The 15,040-nt window shown below is 44.9% G+C and overlaps 2 protein-coding genes across 8 annotated transcripts in view; one reads left to right on the forward strand and one right to left on the reverse strand.

Moving 5' to 3' along the window:
- Positions 1-9,608, reverse strand: part of FAM186A (family with sequence similarity 186 member A) — a 31,010-nt gene extending 21,402 nt beyond the window's left edge. For all 3 annotated transcript variants that reach the window (XM_024110391.3, XM_065576558.1, XM_065576557.1), the window contains exon 1: positions 8,763-9,608. In XM_024110391.3, coding sequence (XP_023966159.3) covers positions 8,763-8,958 — 196 coding nt within the window. In that variant the 5' untranslated portion in view covers positions 8,959-9,608. The remainder of the gene's footprint in view (positions 1-8,762) is intronic.
- A 64-nt stretch (positions 9,609-9,672) lies between these two features.
- The window catches only part of LARP4 (La ribonucleoprotein 4), a 39,239-nt gene continuing 33,871 nt past the window's right edge, over positions 9,673-15,040 (forward strand). The window contains exon 1 of one of the 5 annotated variants that reach the window (XM_005308373.4): positions 9,673-9,901. In XM_005308373.4, coding sequence (XP_005308430.2) covers positions 9,884-9,901 — 18 coding nt within the window. In that variant the 5' untranslated portion in view covers positions 9,673-9,883. Of the gene's footprint in view, positions 9,902-9,984; positions 10,095-15,040 lie in introns of those variants that run through there. The other 4 variants (XM_042857403.2, XM_005308374.4, XM_065576560.1 and 1 more) reach the window with 4 other exon arrangements.

The raw sequence follows: 15,040 nt of genomic DNA on the forward strand, positions 1-15,040 counted from the left end.
GCATGGCGGCATACGGCCCTGGTGTTTGCTGGCATTCATGCAGCATGCGGTCTTTCTCTGTCTCCGAAATCCTCATCAGAGTGAGATCACTCATGGTGACCTGCTTTGAATTAGGGGAATGTTAGTATTGGGATTGATTGCCTGTTCCTTTACATATCTGTAACCGGCGGTTTACAGCCACGCGGTGGAGGCGGGACAGGGGCAGCATGCAGGGATCTTTCCCGGGGACAGCTGCGAGGGGGGTGGGACAGGGGCAGAGTTCATGCTAGCCGGATTGCCGGCAGCAGGAACTGGCCAACGCTAGGAGCATTGTTTGGAACGTGAAAGGAGGGCACTGCTATAAATTAAGCTTTAAGCAGCCGAAAGTCTACGTCTTACCATGTCCGCCTGCTAGCCGAATTCCGTTGTCCGGCCCCGCTTGTGTGATCTGTACAGCAAGACCCCAGGCACTCAATGGGAAGGCCGAAAATTCGACCTTGTACTGAGTGCGCATGTGATAGGTACTGTGCATGGTCTTGTTCACAGAGAAAGACTATATTAATTGTTTGCAAAACTGTATCTTTGTGAGGAATTCACTTTCTTTTTCCCATCCCACAGCTGTGAGTGTCTCCCGAGCTACCCCGGCATCCCCCTCCCAGAGGCTGGCGCAGATCAGGTGACGAAAGAAAAGGACACGGGACGAGATGTTCTCAGAACTTATGGTCTGCTCCTGAGCAGAGGCGGCACAGTAGACCCAGTGGAGGGAGAACATGTTGCAATACCAGCGATCACACAGCGAATGGGAGGACAGGTGGCGGCAGGAAGACCAGCAGGCGACTTAAACGCTGCTTGGACTAATGAGGGAGCAAACGGACACGCTCCGGCGCCTTGTAGATGTTCTGCAGGACCAGAGGCAGGAGGACAGAGCCCCGCTGCATTCTATCTCTAACCGCCCTCCCCCGTCACAAAGTCCCATCCTCCCCTCCCCCAAAGTCCCAAGAAGGAGGGGTGGCAGGAGCCGTGAAAACAGTCACTCCCCCCCTGCAGACTGCTCAAGTAGCAGAAGGCTCTCATTCCCAAAGATTTGATAAGTCCTTTCCTTCACTCCAAAAGCACCTCACCCAAGCCCCCGTCCCAGTTTCATCCCCTAACTGTGTAGTTGTTAATAAAAAATACATTTCTGTTAATTACTGTTTCCGTCATGTTCTTTTAGAGGAGACTGTGTTTGAAGGGGGGGAAGGGGGTTGGTAATTGGAGAGGACAGTCACCTTTACCAGGGTACAGACACGGGGGCAGGTTCGGCAGAAGGTCACACACACATTGCAGTCACTAGGCACCCTGGTCAGTCTGGGAGGTGGTTTTCATGTTCTGGGGGGGCGGGGGCGGTTACAGATCTTATGCAGCGGTCCTTAGCCTGGATGACAGAGCCATGCAGCAGGGGATCTGTAACCGCCCTCCCCCACCACAAAGTCACATAGCCTCCACACAGAGAGTCCCGAAAAGGAGGGGTGGCAGGCTCCGTTGAAACAACCAGTCCACCACTGCGGACCGCTCTAGGAGCAGGAGCCTGTCATTCCTCGAGTTTAGAAGCATCCTTTCCATCACTACACCCGCTCCCCACCAGTCTGCGTCCCAGTTTCAACACTTTACCACGAAATCCTTAATAAAGAAAACGGTGTTAATGAACAAAGTTTCATTTATTTTATTTTTAAAGGTGTGTTGGAAGGGGGGGAAGAGGGTTGGTAACTGGAGAGGATAGTCAACATTAACTGGGTAAAGAAACGGGGGCAGGTTCAGCTTCTGTTTAGACAAACTTAATAGTCACAGGTTACCCTGCTCACTCTGGAACCTAGCTTTCAAAGCTTCCCGGATGCACAGCGCGTCCCGCTGGGCTCTTCTAATCGCCCGGCTGTCTGGCTGGGCGTAATCAGCAGGCAGGCGATTTGCCTCAACCTTCCACCCCGCCATAAACGTCTCCCCCTTGCTCTCACAGAGATTGTGGAGCATACAGCAAGCTGCAATAACAATGGGGATATTGGTTTCGCTGAGATCAGAGCAAGTCAGTTAGCTTCTCCATCTCCCCCTTCAGACGTCCAAAAGCACACTCCACCACCATTCTGCACTTGCTCAGCCAGTAGTTGAAGAGTTCTTTTTCACTGTCCAGGGCGCCTGTATAGGGCTTCATGAGCCAGGGCATTAGCGGGTAGGCTGGGTCCCCGAGGATCACTATAGGCATCTCCACATCCCCAGTAGTTATTTTGTGGTCCGGGAAGTAAATACCTTCCTGCAGCCGTCTAAACAGACCAGAGTTCCTGAAAACACGAGCATCATGAACCTTGCCTGGCCATCCGACGTTGATGTTGATAAAACGTCCCCTATGGTCCACGAGTGCTTGCAGTACCATTGAAAAGTAGCCCTTTCGGTTAATGTACTGGCTGGCCTGGTGGTCCGGTGCCAGAATAGGGATGTGAGTTCCATCTATAGCCCCACCGCAGTTTGGGAATCCCATCGCAGTGAAGCCATCTATGATCACCTGCACGTTTCCCAGGGTCACTACCTTTGAGAGCAGTAGCTCAACGATTGAGTTGGCTACTTGCATCACAGCAATCCCCACAGTAGATTTGCCCACTCCAAAGTGATTCGCCTCTGACCGGTAGCTGTCTGGCGTTGCAAGCTTCCAGAGGGCTATGGCCACTCGCTTCTGGACAGTCACGGCTGCTCGCATCCAGATGTCCTTGCACTTCAGGGCAGGGGACAGCAACTCACAAAGTTCCAGGAAAGTTCCCTTGCACATCCTAAAGTTTCGCAGCCACTGTGATTCATCCCAGACCTGCAGCACTATGCGGTCCCACCAGTCCGTGCTTTTTACCCGGGCCCAGAATTGCCGTTCCACAGCATCAACATGACCCATTGCCACCATGATGTTCATGGCACGGGGTCCCGTGCTTTGTGAGAGCTCTGTGCCCCTCTCAGACTTAATATCCTCACCGCGCTGCCGTAGCCTCCTTGCCCGATTTGTCAGCATCTGCCTCTGAAAAAGGTGGATGATAAGGTGCGAGATGTTGACAACGGCCATAACTGCAGCGATGATCGCAGCGGGCTCCATGCTCGCAGGGCTGTGGCGTCCGCGCTGTCAATCACCAGAAAAGTGCGCAAACTGATTGCCCGCCGGCGCTTTCACAGAGGGAGGGCGGGAGTGAGGGTTGAATGACGACAGTTACCCAAAACCACCCCGACACATTTTTTGCTCCAGCAGGCATTGGGGGCTCGACCCAGAATTCCAATGGGCAGCGGGGACTGTGGGAACTGTGGGATAGCTGCCCACAGTGCACCGCTTCCAATGTCGACGCTTGCCCCGTTAGTGTGGACTCACAAAGTCGAATTACTGTCCTTAGTGTGGATACACACGTTCGACTTTGTAATATCGGTTCCACAAATTCGCTTTAAGTAAAATCGAACTACTCTCGTAGTGTAGACATACCCTGAGAGGGGAAAAAAAAAAAGGATCAAAATATATATATTTTTGAAAGGAGCCTTGAAGCTGAAGTTTTCATCCAGAAACTGAGGGATCGCCTCTAAGTGAGAAGTTGTCTGTGAAACACTGGATCCCCCAACAGTTAGGAGGCATGCTGGGAAACTGTTTAAAGGCAATAGGTAACTTGTATTAGAAAAAAGATTTTAACTAATATAGAAGACATCTGAAGCTGTGTCTTTATGTTTATTTACTGTGTAACTTGTATATGTTTGCTCTCTCTTACTATTTCATCTTTGAATCTGTGTTTTTTCTATTAAATAAACAATAGAAAGCAGTTTGTTTTTACCAAAGCAGTTCTTGGGTGTGCAAACTGTGAGGAGTGTGTGTGGCAAAGTGAGATGATAATTGGGAGTCTAGTTTCATGCCTTTGGGGGTCATGAACTAGAGGGGAAAAATTAGACTGTCTGGGGAAAGGATGGATTTGGGGAAACACAGGCCTGTAAGAACTGTTGGTGTTACTCTGGAAGGAGGAGGCCAGTGAAAGCCAGGGTAAGACCTTGTGCTTGTGAGCAAGCTACTGGTGTCTGGGATCTGAGCCATAGCAGCACAGCATTAAATCACCCCAAGGTTATAACGGAAGGTGGTGACCGAACCCCTTACCAGCCTGGGTGATCACCCAAACATCACAATGGGATCAAACTATGAAGTTGGAATCCAGCTCAAAACTTCCCCAAAGTTCAGAGGCTTTTGGATCCAGGTTTTTGACTGACCCCATGATAGAAATATAGGGGCCAGGTGGAGAGCATGGTTCCAGACATCCCTAAAGTTTAGGGCTATGGCTCTAGAGCTGCCTGTACCCTGGAGCATCCCAGAGGCCATCTGTCTCCATTAACTTACCCCATTCTTTTAACGATTCCAGAACGAACTTTAAATCTTTCCCTTGAGCTGTGCTGGCTTTGAGCAAGATGGCTACTTTGTCCAGTAGAAGTGCCCTCCGTTTCCTCTCAGCCCAAGTGCCAGAGAGGAAGAACTGTTCTTCTATCTCTGGGTCCATCCCTTCGTCCCCTTTGAAGCGGTCACATACCCGGTTCACATTGTCCAGAATTACAAACAGTTGCTTAAAAACCTCCTAAAGAGACAGGATGGGGCCTTAATAATACTGTTTCTAGAACACCCTGCATGCAGGGAGCTCAAGCCCAGGTAAGTAAATCCACTGGACTGGGACTCAGGAGAGCTAGGTTTCATTCTGCCACAGACTCCTTGTGTGACCTTGGGCAAGTCACTTAAATTTCTATGTGAGATAATACTTCCTTTCTCCCACCTTTTGTTTGACTTCTCTATTCAGACTGTAAACTCTTCGAGGCAGGAGCTGCCTCTCATTATGTGCTGCCTAGTACAATGAGGCTCTGATCTCAGTTAGGAGATCTGGGTGCTATAGTAACATATAACAGGGGATGAGCTAGGAATAGAACCTAGCTAGGGTGGGTCTCAGCACTGCAAATGGGAGTGCTTAACACTTCTCAGGATCACGAAATCTCCGTCTCTGGAGATATTTAAGAGTAGGTTAGATAAATGTCTATCAGGGATGGTCTAGACAGTATTTGGTCCTGCCATGCGGGCAGGGGACTGGACTCGATGACCTCTCGAGGTCCCTTCCAGTCCTATAATCTATGAATGTCCCTTTATTTCAAAGTGCCAAATATCAGGAAGCAAATATTCTGCTCCTCAAATGGCTGATAAAACCAACTGGCAGTGGACATGAGCTGTTCACTAAAAATGGAAACAACTCAAGATCCCTAATGGTAATGGGAATAAAATCTGAGACCTCCACCTATCTCTGATGCCTCTCCTACAAAGGGCTAAAAGAAGAACAGGAGTACTTGTGGCACCTTAGAGAGTAACAAATTTATTAGAGCATAAGCTTTCGTGGACTACAGCCCACTTCTTCGGATGCATATAGAATGGAACATATATTGAGGAGATATATATACACACATACAGAGAGCATAAACAGGTGGGAGTTGTCTTACCAACTCTGAGAGGCCAATTAATTAAGAGAAAAAAAACTTTTGAAGTGATAATCAAGCTAGCCCAGTACAGACAGTTTGATAATAAGTGTGAGAGTACTTACAAGGGGAGATAGAGTCAATGTTTGTAATGGCTCAGCCATTCCCAGTCCTTATTCAAACCGGAGTTGATTGTGTCTAGTTTGCATATCAATTCTAGCTCAGCAGTCTCTCTTTGGAGTCTGTTTTTGAAGTTTTTCTGTTGTAATATAGCCACCCGCAGGTCTGTCACTGAATGACCAGACAGGTTAAAGTGTTCTCCCACTGGTTTTTGGTAAGACAACTCCCACCTGTTTATGCTCTCTGTATGTGTATATATATATCTCCTCAATATATGTTCCATTCTATATGCATCCGAAGAAGTGGGATGTAGTCCACGAAAGCTTATGCTCTAATAAATTTGTTAGTCTCTGAGGTGCCACAAGTACTCCTGTTCTTCTTTTTGCGGATACAGACTAACACGGCTGTTACTCTGAAACCTACAAAGGGCTAGTCTCCCTTGCATCCTACTCACAGGAGGCATTCAGCAGCCCCAAAGATCAGGTGCTCAGTGTCAACATGTACCTTCCTGGCTCTGTCGAGCTGGGCAGCATCAATTTTCTCCAATATGTTCTTCACTGAGGGGGGGATTTCAGTGAGAGGACTGATCGTGAGTTCCAATTTAGAGGTTGCAGCTTCAGGCTCAGGTTCTGAGTTTGTTTCAGATTCATATGAGCTTCCTGATGATGATGATGATGAAGATGATGATTCCTGCACTACCATGTTTAGGACCTGGTAGTTTTCCTGCACTAAGAATAAACTTCTGACAATTTCAAACTGAATCACAGGGTAAGCCTGTTTAGTTTCCTCGTTCTAGAGGTGTAGTTGGAGGTCCAGTTACTCTGGCTGTTAGCAGAGGGGCAAATGGACATGTCACCAAGAGATGAGAATATTCTATTTGTCTGGGTGATGTCATAATAACCTTTCCTCTGGTTCTATCCTGATATCATCAGGCACAGTGAATGGAATGTACATAGATAAGACACCTACCAAACAGGATTTACTAATGAAATACCCCTAGGGAGATTTCAACAGGAGCGCTTAACAAGAAGGTTCTAGAACAGTTATATCCTAGAACAGTTATATCCCAGTCAGCTTTCTGGTAGAAGGTGACATTGCTGGCTGTACTACAAAAGTTCAGAGCCGCAGTTGTCCAATAATCTTTCTATCATTTATGTACTGCAAGCACAAGTAGTCCTCAGCGGGACACATGTGAGTGTTTGCAGGGACAAGACTCTAGTGGTGCTGGACATTTTAAAAATAGAATTGCTTGTCAGAGTAATTTCAAATGAAGCCATTCCTGGAGAGGAGCTGCAGGGATTCCCTAACATAACTGGTGCTCAAGCTTTTAATGCTTTGTAAGGCTATTTAAGAAAAAGCTTTTCATGGACTCACTTCCCCCCTAACCCCCAATTTCTTACCTTTTGGCTATAAAATATTTCAGTCTGCAGAGCACCAGAAAAGGTGATCACAGGTGGCCCGTGGACCATACTTTGATTATCAGTGCAATATTGTGGCTGGAAATCATTGTTCTTGGATCCTTCTTGTACTCTTTGGAGATTTTTCTTTATTTAGCAGAACTCACTGCCCTGCCAAGCTGGCAAATTGAAATGTTGTACGCAGTGTTGTTGTAACTATGATGGTCCCAGGATATTAGGGAGACATGATGGGTGATGTAATATCTTTTATTGGACCAACTTTTCTTGGTGAGAGAGACACGCTTTTGTGCTTACACAGAGCTCTTCACACCTGAAGAAGAGCTCTGCGTAAGCTTGAAAGCTTGTATCTCTCACTGTTGGTCCAGTAAGATATTACCTCACTCACCTTGTCTCTCTCAATTGAAATGTTGGCATTTGTTCCTTCTCCCCTGACCCCCTTTCAGGACTCCACACAGTGAATTATTCCATTTCCCACTCCAAACTTTCAGCTGTTTCTGCTCTTGATCTTATCCTACAAGTACAAAGAATTAAAGCTCTTTGCCATCTTATGGTGTGTGAGTGGGGAAAACAGATCATCCTTGGAATACAGGCCTCTGATGGCCTCCCATGAGTTATGGGAAAAAAGCATTAGGAACCTACGAATTGACAGACAAGATCAGGAGTCCACCTACTATCCTGTCTCCGATAGTGGTCAATACCAGATACTCAAAGATAGGTGCAAGAGTCCTAAAATGGAGGGCTGGACAAAAATGTACTCAATTTTGTTGAATTTTTCATTATGCGATTTTCAAAAATCAACATTTTTTGTATATTAAAAGTTTTTCACAAATGTTTGTTTTACATCTTGGGGTTTTGGGTTTGTTTTCAGTTTTTCTTCCCCCGACATTCTTTCCCCTTTTTCTTTTCACTCCTCTTCCCCCTTTCACCTCCCCCTTTTTTTTTTGTATTTTACCACTGAAAAAAAGGGAGGAAAAAAGGGAGAGAAAGTTTGGGGGAAAAAATTATAAAGTAAAAACAGACTAAATGTCTTGTCTTCAAAGTTTTTTTTTTTTTTTTAAAGGAAACAAAGAAAAAAATGTTCAAGAAAATGTCAGGTTTTGAAAAAAGGCCATTTTTTTTGGAATTACAAAATTTCAACCAGCACTGCTTATGCTAATAGACACCCTCTTCTACCCAAAACCCCCAACCAATACCCCTCCACATCACAAAAAGAAGGCAAATTAATCAAATTAAATTAATAAACACTACCCTGAGCTTTGGAATTTTTACCCCATAAAGGGTGAAATGCCAGAGTCTTCACAAAGTGCACTGGGGATTTCAGTTTAGTACTGCTTTTATGTGGAAGGCACGCAGATACTAAAGTGATGGGTGGCAGTAAAGAACTATCCCCAAATAGACAGGAGAGATAACTAAGTGTCTGTGTATGCAAGCATGTGTGTATGAGTGAGTGTTTATTATTATAAATTATTTGTATTGATGGATCAGAGATCCGCATGATGCTAGGTAATATACACGCATATACACAGGCATAGTTTGACTTTTATATATGGGGGGGCAGCTCCAGTCAGGCCAATGAGGCTGCATGTGGCGATGTGTGTAAATTCTGTGCCTGCCAGAGGCTTGGAGTTGGGAGGGCAATGCCTGCTCCTCAATTATGCCCATGAACATATTAAAAAAAAAGTAGGTCCCTGCCCCAAAGAGCTTAGCCTGAGGGAATCTATTTCTTTCAGAATTGGAGACATGTTGGTCTTTTTCACAGGTTACCTGTTATTCTGGGTAGATTAATTTTCTCCTCCTGTGGGTGGGGGACAGCTCCTCTGTCTCTGATAAAAAGGGTGACAAAACATCTGTTGGGGCCTGTGAAATAGAGCCACATTTCAGCATCTTGTGGGTCACAGTGATGTTTGAGTACAACACGACCCAGCTTTCTTGATATCTCATTGCTCTGTTTGAGGCTCATCAAGATCTTGATGTGATGCAGTGTTGTAACTCTTGTGACTTGTCACAGGTATCACAATATTTGGTATTCTTCTTGAAGCCTCAGATCTTGGAGTGCTGAGATTACTGTGAGACTCTCGGCCTTTATCTCATAGTTGTGGAGAAAAGAGGGCAAACATGAACCAGAAGAGCCCCAAGTGTATTGTTTTTAACTCAGTCTTACGCTTCTGAAGGCTGACTCATGGTTTTGAAGGCTTGAGGTTGGTGATACTTGAAATCCACTTCCATGGCCCCAGGCTCAGCATGCGGTAGGGCCATGATGGCATCTCAATGGGGCATGATCCCACCTTGGGGCCCTTGCATTGCTTTGTGCAGCCTTGACGTGAGGTCACCCTGTTTGGATGCTACATGATGGCTCTGTGCTGGGCACGTCCTGAGGTGGCACAATGGCCCCTTCAGGGGCACACAGAATGGTACATTCCCCCGTGCACCCCCCCTGCACCGAGAATGGCACGTTCCACCCAACAGACAAACAAGGAGAGGACCACTCCAACTGATTCCCCCACAGAGATTGGTACATGCCCTCTGAACAATCCCAATAGCGTAGAGAATGGTACACCCCCTCTGACACCTCATCCCATACCACGCAGAATGGTTCCCCCCCCGGTCAATAGTACGTTCCCAAGAGGACGCGGGCTAGTTTCGTCCAACTGCCTTCGATGACCCCGGAAGGACTTCCAGGTGGTGACCCGGCAGAGGCGGTGGCGGCCGGGGAGAGGCGGAGGATCTGGAAGGGGCGGGGGCCCGGGCCCTGGCTGGCGGCAGCAGCCGGAGGCGGAGCCCGAGTGTCCTTATCGCTGGCGCTGCCGGAGCCTGCCTGGGAGCGGGGAGCCGTCCGAGCCGGGATCCCAGGCCCGCTGGCCTCGGGGGGAGGCGGGAGAAGGAGGATGCTGCTGTTCGTGGAGGTGAGGAGGGGGCCAGGCTTGGGGGAGGCGGCGAGGCCGGCCGGCCGCCTTGTGGGGCCATGTGACTTTCCAGGCCGCACACGCTGCTGCCGCGGCGGAGCGAGCCGAGCCGGCCGGGCCCGGGGGGGAGGGGCCGGGCCTGACACAGCAAATCCGGCCTGGGGGAAGGGGCTGTGGAGTCACCTCGAGGAGGGTGAGTGGGGGGAGCCGGGGGGCCCAGGAGGCCGCGTGAGTGGACTTTGGGGGGTGACAGGAGCGAGGGGCTGAGGTGAGAGGGGCGGTTTGAGAGCGAAGGTGAACGATGGGGGGGAGGGCGGCGGCGCGATGGGGCTGGGGGTTAAGGAAACCTCGCCCCATCTCTTCGTCCCCGGGAGGGTCTGTCAGTGGCCGGGCTCTCGGGGCCATGCTAGAGAGAGGGAAAGCGGGTGGGGGAGGGGAAGTCTTGAAAGGCACCGCATTGACCTTTTGTAAAAGTTGCTCTGGTGGCTGCCTGGTGCATGGCGCGGCGCGTGTGAAGGTTACACGGTGGGGGGTGGGCGAGAGAAACCATTGGAAGTTTTTTTTAATTTTAAAATCTCGTAGATTTTTTTCTCTTTCGTCACCCTCCCTCTTTTTTTTTTTTTTTTAAAGCAGAGGCTGCCATGGCATGTGTGCAATATAATCAGCTGATCCCTTGCTTTCTCTGCCTAGCTAATGCTTTGAGTAGATTCCAGAGCATATTGTTCTTTGCATTGTATAAACGTCAAACTAGCAAAGCTGCAACTTAGCAACTTGGCACTGGCTAACTGTGCCCATAAATAGAGCCTGTGGAAAGATTGTATCCTACAGGTTGTAAGGCAACTGTGGTGAGAAAGAGAATCAAATCTAGCAGGATCTCTTAATTGTGTATATATTTTGCTGTAATTAATTCCTATCAAACCATATCAAGTTGAAATATTTTTTGTATTGAAATATTTTTTTCCTCTGATGTATTCAAAGCATGTTGAAGACCAGAGGAATTGTGGAAGTGCCTTTGTAAAGTAACATATGGGAAACTTTTAAGCCTAGAAAAAACAATATATAGAGAGTAGAAAAGGGATAGACTATTAATTCTCTTTTAAGATTAGAATTTGTACTCTTGGACTTGCACTCTTTGTAATTTTTTGAAGATTACATAAGCTCAGCAATGTAGTTACTTGCAGCTAAGAAACTGGCTGCTTCCTTGTTTCAATGGACTTCCTGGTTTTCCTTAATTCAGCTGCTCTGGTTAGTCTTTCAGTTTAGTAAACTGAATTGGGGGAAAAAAATGGAAGCAATGCATTTTTTGGTAAACTTAAGGACTATATAATTTCATCAACTAAACCTAGTACATACAAGTGTATAGTGTTTCTGTACTTTGAACCTAAATACACATGGCACATTAAGGAACATTTCTTTTGAATCTGAAAACTTACAACTATGCTTTTATTGTTGTTTTTATTGTGGTTTGTAGCCTTGATGGACAAGGTAGACTGCTTCTTTATTGCACCAGCAAATAAATTAGACCCACACTTTTAGGTAAAATGTTTCCTCAGCCTTGGCTGTGTATGAAGTCATAGATTCTAGGACTGGAAGGGACCTTAAGAGGTCATCGAGTCCAGTCCCCTGCCTGCATGGCAGGACCAAATACTGTCTAGACCATCCCTGATAGACATTTATCTAACCTACTTTTAAATATCTCCAGAGATGGAGATTCCACAACCCCCCTAGGCAATTTATTCCATGTTTAATACCCTGACAGTTAGGAACTTTGATATCTGTTAGAGCCAAATGATCTCTCATCTACTATTACTGAAAGATCAATGTGTTTAGCAAACACTTTCTGCATCACTTTAGTGAAACTTAATTCCATTGTTTAGATTTCATAGTCTGTAGTGCACTTTTTGTTTAAATGTTCCAAATCGATTTGACTTAATTTACTGTAAGACAAATCAATATAATTGACAATCTGTAAGCACCTAGAAGTTACTTATCACCTTATTATCAGTTAAGAACAAATCATGTCAAACCAACCTAATATCCTTATTTGTCAGGGTAACAAGCCTTATGAATGGGGGGAACCAGTAGATGTGATATATCTTGACATCAGTAAGGCTTTTGATACTATCTCACATGACAGTCTCATAAACAAACTGGAGAAATGTAGCCTAGATTAATCTATCAGTTGGGTGTGGAATTGGTTTGAAAACTGTACTCACTAGTTATCCGAGGTTCACAGCAAAGATGAAAGGGCATATGGAGTGGGGGTCCCATAGGGGTCTGTCATTGGTCTGGTTCTATTCGATATCTTCATAAATGATTTGGTAATGGAGAAAATACACTTCTAAAGTTTGCTGGCGATACCACACTGTTAGGGGTTGCAAGCGCTTTAGAGGACAGGATTAGAATTAAAAATTATCTTGACAAACTGGAGAAATGGTGTGACATAAATAGAATTACATTAAAAGTACTGCACTTGGAAAGGAATAATCAATTGCACAAATACAAAATGGGGAAATGACTCTAGGAAGGAGTACTGCAAAAAAGGATCTGGAGGTTATAGTAGAGCAGACTGATTCATATTAAAAGTAATACTGTTGGGGGAGGCAAATATTATTCTGGAATATATTAGCAAGAGTGATTTCTGGTGTCTTGCCAATAACATTCTTCCACTCTACTCAGCACTGATAAGGCTGATGAGTTCACTTCTGAGCACCACATTTTAGGAAAGATGTGGACAAATTAGAGAAAGTCCAGAGGATAGCAACAAAAATGGTTAAAGGTCTTGAAAACATGACCTATGAGGAAAGTTTAGAAAAAATGGGTTTAAGTCTGGGGAAAAGAAGATTGAGGGGGGAGATAAGTCTTCAAGTACATAAAAGGTTGTTATAAAGAGGAGGGTGATAAACTGTTCTCCCTCCTTAACCACTGAAGACAGGACAAGAAGTAATGGGCTTAAATTGTGACAAGGGAGATTTATTTTAGATCTTAGGAAAAGCTTCCTAACTGTAAGGGTAGTTAAGCACTGGAACAAATTTGGAATCTCCATCACTGGAGGGTTTTGAGAGCAGATTAGACAAACACCTTTCAAGGATGGTCTGATAATAATTAGTCCTGTCTCAGTGCAGGGGACTGGACTAGATACTGATCTGTGATTTCTATGTTCACGTTAATTATAGAATTGAACATACTAGGGTTCCGAATAATTGACCTGAGGTTAATTAACGGGTCATGTACTATTAGTTTATAATATGGTAGTTTTGTTAATATTTCAGATGAGTAGTTAAATTTGTACTGTGGTTAAGAATGCTTAAAGAAAGGGACTGGGGAACCCCCTAACTTCCTTGAAGAAAGCCATTTAAGTTTTGGAATGAATATTGTTTGTGTCACTTTGGAAAAATGATCTTACCACAGAGCCATAGTGCTTTGATTCAGTTTTTTTTCTTCTCCATTTTTGGTTAAATTGCAGAATTGCTCTTCAAAGCCACAGGCTGATAACTAACACTATTTAAAGTTGTGAACAGCTGTCTACACCTGTAATTGACCATAGGGTAAAAAAGTTAAATTTATAGGAGAGGAGCTAGTTATTTCTGAGCAGCAAATGCTTTGAGGCAGATCCTAGAATTAAAATAATTTGACAGAAATGAGGCACCATAATAGGAATAGGACTTAGACTTTAAATTAGCTTGAGCAAATAGGAATCTGTGTATCCAGGGAGTGACTGTCTGAAGATTCAGCAAGTCTTATGCTATAACTTGTTAATATTAGTTGCTTTGTTTGATCTACTCCTTTCCCTTCTGCTGATAAGCTATATGTCATCCATGATTAACTTCTGTTATCTTCATATGACTGGTCAAATTCTACTGCTACACTGGAGTTCAAGGCAGTTAATCCAGTTTGGGACTGGTGTACCTCAGCACTATTTGGCCCAGCAAATTTATACCATATATACAAAACAAGATTGTATTTGAGATCAAGATGCTCATGGGGAAGGTTAGCTGGTAACTGTAAACTGTTTTTGTTAAAACACAACTGAAATTCATCATTCATGCACACAGTGCTAATTAGGAATAAGAGTACTGATGCACTTTTAAAAAATGCTGCCTTGGTATGGTGTAAAGCGACAGAGTCCTGTGGCACCTTATAGACTAACAGACATATTGGAGCATAAGCTTTCCAATACGTCTGTTAGTCTATAAGGTGCCACAGGACTCTTAGTCTGGATCTGTAAAAAGCGACAAACACGGCTGATACTTGGTATGGTATGTAATTTGAAACATTATTGGTGCTAAATATATTACTTTTCCAACTTGGTGTAGGGTTAGAGATGTTGATAGAATGAACTGTGGGCATGTAATAATAGTATGACGTCTGTGCAGAAGTACGTCCCATGTCTCTTTGTTACAGAGCCTGTATTTGTGTGTATCATGCAGGGCCAAGCATATTCACATTAAATAAACAATGGTAGTACATTGGAAGAATGCTTTGAGTTTCTCACAGTACAATCACAACTGTGATTTGATATTTCTAATTTGAATTTCAAGAGCTTTACTTCAGAATTATAGACTGTAATGAACATTGAGGTGGTTACCACATTACTCCCTTACTGGGAAATATTAGAATTGTGTATATTTAGCTATTTAAACTGTTGGGGAAACTTAAGAAAGTAATTAGGCAATCTCTCCTAGTTGCTGCCTCAGTGATGTTTCATAGCTGTAGAGCCATGGCAGCATGAAAGGAATATGCCTGAGTAGTACCATTCAGTGTGTAAGGGCTTCCTCCTTCCCCTTTTGTGGCAATAAGACAAAACTCATGCAGGCTCATATGAGGGTTGTGACAAAAGCAGTTAAAAAATCTTGTACTCCAAGCAGAGTATAATCAATCCGTAGCTCTGCTCGTTGGCCTAAAAACTGCAGCATACATGGTGTGCATTATCCTGCATGTCCCTCTCCTGGAAAATGTTGTTGTCATAAAGATAAGTTAATAAAAATGACAGGTTTCAGAGTAGCAGCCGTGTTAGTCTGTATCCGCAAAAAGAAGAACAGGAGTACTTGTGGCACCTTAGAGACTAACAAATTTATTAGAGCATAAGCTTATGCTCTAATAAATTTGTTAGTCTCTAAGGTGCCACAAGTACTCCTG

The sequence above is a fragment of the Chrysemys picta genome, chromosome 22 (assembly GCF_011386835.1).
Source record: "Chrysemys picta bellii isolate R12L10 chromosome 22, ASM1138683v2, whole genome shotgun sequence".
Taxonomy (NCBI): domain Eukaryota; kingdom Metazoa; phylum Chordata; order Testudines; family Emydidae; genus Chrysemys; species Chrysemys picta.